The sequence below is a fragment of the Glycine soja genome, chromosome 2 (assembly GCF_004193775.1).
Source record: "Glycine soja cultivar W05 chromosome 2, ASM419377v2, whole genome shotgun sequence".
In the NCBI taxonomy this organism is placed as follows: domain Eukaryota; kingdom Viridiplantae; phylum Streptophyta; class Magnoliopsida; order Fabales; family Fabaceae; genus Glycine; species Glycine soja.
The window spans coordinates 43,818,804-43,823,221 of record NC_041003.1 but is presented as its reverse complement, the minus strand read 5'-3'; the positions used below and the strand labels follow the sequence as shown (position 1 = coordinate 43,823,221).

The window sequence follows — 4,418 nt, the reverse complement described above, 5'->3', positions numbered from 1 at the left end:
GGTAAAAACCTCAATTCTTATTTCTACTAATAATTGAGAGTTTTGGAATACGAAATAATTGGAAAGGTCCAAAACCTATAAATTTGACATTTTAATTGGTGAGTTTCAATAAAAGAGAGCTTAAAATAGTTTAATCGGTTAAGTTTATATAAAAAAAAGAATTTGAGAACTTTAAGGTTAAAAATACTAACAAATTAAAGTACTTGACTTGAATGATTAAAAAGAAAGGATAAAATTCAAATAAAAAATTAAAATCACTCATTAAAAAATATAGTTAATAAATTAAACTTTATATAGAGGCCTAATTTATTAATGGTTTGATAAAAAAAAGAGGCATTCCCACGTCTCTCGCTTTCTGATGATCTCTTTATATATTTTTTTTCTTATTTCTCAAAATAACTAATAATCTCACTATATATATATATATATATATATATATATATATATATATATATATATATATATATATATATATATATATTACAATAAAGAGAAACATGTGATACGTACGAATATGCGATTAAAAAATTGATAAGAAAAAGTAAAGATAAAAGAACACTTACAAAAATACATTATTATTAGTAACATCTCTCTTTTTCGTGCATATAAATGATTACCAGCACGAAGTCTTCCCCCAACCATTATTCCTCTTATAGTACTTGTATTATTACTTCCCTTTGGCTGGATTAATCTGCCACATGTATTTGGAACATTTTCTTTGGCTTTGAGCTTCTCCATTTTTTTCCTTATTGCTCCACGCATAACTCAAACATCTTCAACACAATATCACGTTTCATTGAATATGGTATTGAAGGAGTTCAAAATCCGAAGCTATGAGTGTCAATTCGATAGAGCTCAGGTAGAAGATCTTGAGAGAAGATGCAAGGTAGGGCCATCAGAAAGCGTGTTAGACACTATGGGTGACCCCATGTGTAGGATTCGAAACTGTCCCATGTACATAATGCTGGTATAATATACAAAACCATATATACCATTAACTAATAACTACTTATTACTTAATTAATCTTCATGATCCACACCCCTTACCCTTCTCCCTTTATTTCTATATATATGGATCACAATTTATAATCTTCCCTTTAATTCTTTGATTCTCACTTGTACATATCACTTATTGGTCAATTTGGTGTTAGGTGGCAGAGATGGACAACGAATTGGTTGGTGTCATTCAAGGCTCAATAAAAACGGTCACACTTCATAATCATCATCCTAATAAGGATATGGCAAAGGTAGGGTACGTCTTAGGCCTAAGAGTTTCTCCACATAATAGAAAAAAAGGCATTGGCTCAAGCCTAGTGCAAAAGCTAGAAGAATGGTTCACTTCCAATGATGTGGACTATGCATACATGGCCACAGAGAAAGAAAACCATGCATCAATCAATCTCTTCATGAACAAGTTTGGCTACATCAAGTTTAGGACTCCATCTATACTCATAAACCCAGTGAATCATCACCCTTTTGGAATCTCATCCAACATAGAGATAGCCAGGATCAAGGTTGAAAAAGCTGAATCCCTCTATAGAGGGTTCATGGGAGCATCCACTGAGTTCTTCCCTAGTGACATAGAGAATATACTAACCAACAACCTAAGCTTGGGAACATGGGTGGCTTATTTCAAAGGGGATAGTGGTTTTGGTAATTTAGAAGGAAAAGTCCCCAATAGTTGGGCTATGCTTAGTGTATGGAATTGTGGGGAAATCTTCAAGCTAAGGCTAGGGAAAACACCTTTGTCTTGCATGCTATTCACAAAGAGTTTGAGCTTGATGAATAGAATCTTCCCTTGCTTGAAATTGCCCACCTTGCCTAATTTCTTTAGTCCTTTTGGATTCTACTTCATCTATGGGGTGTACCAAGAAGGGCCTTTCTCTGGGAAGCTGGTGAGGGCCTTGTGCAAGTTTGTGCACAACATGGCTTCTAAGACTGAGCATTGCAAGATCATTGTGACAGAAGTTGGAGAAAGAGATCATGAGCTTATTCATCATGTTCCACATTGGAAATTGTTCTCATGTCCAGACTTGTGGTGTATAAAGGCTTTGAAGAAAAATGGAAGAACAAACAGGTTTCATGAATTAACCAACACCCCACCAAGAGGTCTCTTTGTAGACCCGCGAGAAGTCTAAACTCTAGACTTCAAAGGGTAAATATAAATAATTTTTTCCTTTAAACATGTGATCATGAATAAACCAATTTGTTAAGTCATTCAAGTCCCCATGTAATAATAATAATAATAATAATAATAATAATAATGATAATAATAATAATAATAATAATAATATCCCTGTGAATATATACTACTAACTAGTGTTTATAAAAGTCATTCATGATTATAAAACCTTGATGTCTTAATTAAAATTGTGTTATGACTTCAATGATCATGCTAACTGCCTTAAAGTATTGATAAATATCAACCATATCGCTATAGAAAAAGTCGTAGAAGTTAACAAATTGTCACAATTTTGCTAATTAAAAACTTGAAGCTGACTTAAAAGGCCATGACAAAGAACTATGCATTGGTTGATGAAAAGTTCCAAGGTAGAAAAACGAAGAAAATGGTCACAGAAACTATTGAGCCAAAAAAAGGAAACATGAGGATTTGGCTAGTTTGAAGTGTGAACATGATATGTTTGGGATGGTAAATTTGGTTAGTTATGGTTTAAATTATTCATGTTGTTTCATATGCTATCTTATTTATTTTTAAGATGAATAAATATAAGGTTAAATTAGTATTTTGATCATATAATTTATTATTTAGGTTTAATTTAATACTTTATTTTTTTTAATTTGGTTTTTTAATTTTTAAAACTGATTTAATTTGGTTCTTTGATTTTTTATTCAATTTAGTTCTCTAATTTTTAAAAATTATTCATTTTTTTTTGGAAAATGTGTATAAGTTAAAAATTAAAAGACCACATTGAAAAAAACTAAATGATAAAATTGAATTTAAAAAATAAATTAAAGGAATAAAACACTAATTTAACCTAAATATAAATAGCTAACGAACGCGACCTATGCAGGAGTTATCAACTAGTTTTACTCTAAAAATGTGAGACACGAGACCCATAAACTACTAGTATTGCTCTTGTAGTCTCATAACTCTTTCTTAGATGCCATAAAAAGACAACAGGTAGTTTGCAAGCAATTTGACATTTTAGGTTTGGAGATATAGAACCTTTTGATCACAATATTTGACACATTGCAGTTTATTCATTGCTTGTTTAAAAAAATATTTTAATTATACAGTGACTAAATAAAAAATAAAACATATAATAAAATCTTTACTTAACATTAAAATATTTAATATAACTTGATTACTTTTGGCTAATGAATCATGAGTATCAAAGTTCCGAAAAGCCAAAATCATGGATCCGGATGGTCTCCAACACAAGCCTCCAACTCCTCTCCAGCAAAACTTAGATACATCCAGCGATTCATATTAAAACTTGAAAAAAGCAAGATTAAATTAATTTTTTTTATTCTCTAATTTATTATTTAGGTTTGATTTGATTTTCTAATTTTTTTTTATAATTTTTAAAACTAATTCATTTTGAATCTTTTGACAAGTTAAAAATCAGTGTTAAGAAATAAAATTTTGTGATGGTTTAAAATTATTTAATGACAATTTTAAAATATCATATAAAGTATAATTTTGTAATACCATTAACTTAATTTTAAAGATAACCATTAAATCAAATTGAATTATTTTTAAAAATTAAAAGAAATTGAATTCAACAAAAAAACTAGATGTCACTTTCGATTAGTATGATTCCGATGTTGTTGACGAGGTTTCCAAGCTTTCCAAGCTTCAAACATGTCTTTGGTTCCTTCATTTTCAAATGTTTGAGTTTATTCTCATACGTGAACGCCCTATTGACATACTTTTCGTTTGACAGTGGTAGCAATTCATTTACCATTTTCCTACTTTTCGCGCAAAATCCCTTTCAAGCTGTCAAGCTAATTTCTTTATCCAAATTTCCAATGAGGTTAGAAATTGAGATTCACCAATTAGCATCTTTAATTTGAATTTTCTTGATAAGTGATTCCAGCAATTAACAATTTTTCATGCTACAAAATAAACTACTATTGTTTTGTTTTCATAATAGCATTGAAGGTTCCCACATCAGGCACCTTTTCGGGAAGTTGCTGGCATCGGTGGCTTGTGTCACAGCTCGTAAGTCATTACAATAGTTTTCTGCTAACGCATGAGATGTGAAAGAACAAACATTTTTTTTTAATTAAACTAGTTCGATAGCCATGCGTATGGACGGATAATACCACTGCCTATGTGTTTTTTATATCAATTGACAAATAATATATATGTGAAATGAACAATTAATTAAAAATTATATAACCAAAAAGATAGAGTTACAATATTAAGAAATGAGTTTAATCAAATCTCCTAT

General features: G+C 30.2%; 1 protein-coding gene across 2 annotated transcripts; it reads left to right on the top strand.

The window, feature by feature from the left end:
• The first annotated feature begins 650 nt into the window (after window positions 1-650).
• Window positions 651-2,222, top strand: LOC114396758 (probable N-acetyltransferase HLS1). 2 transcript variants are annotated; one of them, XM_028358914.1, is made up of 2 exons: window positions 651-886; window positions 1,152-2,222. In XM_028358914.1, exons 1-2 carry the CDS (start codon window positions 803-805, stop codon window positions 2,136-2,138), a joined length of 1,071 nt encoding a protein of 356 aa, XP_028214715.1. In that variant the 5' UTR covers window positions 651-802; the 3' UTR covers window positions 2,139-2,222. The 2 variants fall into 2 exon arrangements, with proteins under 2 accessions (XP_028214715.1, XP_028214706.1); XM_028358905.1 differs by having other exon boundaries at window positions 651-967.
• The last annotated feature ends 2,196 nt before the right edge of the window (window positions 2,223-4,418 follow it).

Bases quoted from the DNA above. Each gene is read 5' to 3' on its own strand.
- LOC114396758 (XM_028358905.1), top strand. From the start codon at position 803: ATGGTATTGAAGGAGTTCAAAATCCGAAGCTATGAGTGTCAATTCGAT. The intron at 968-1,151 runs GTATAATATACA...ATTTGGTGTTAG, and splicing joins GTCCCATGTACATAATGCTG to GTGGCAGAGATGGACAACGA.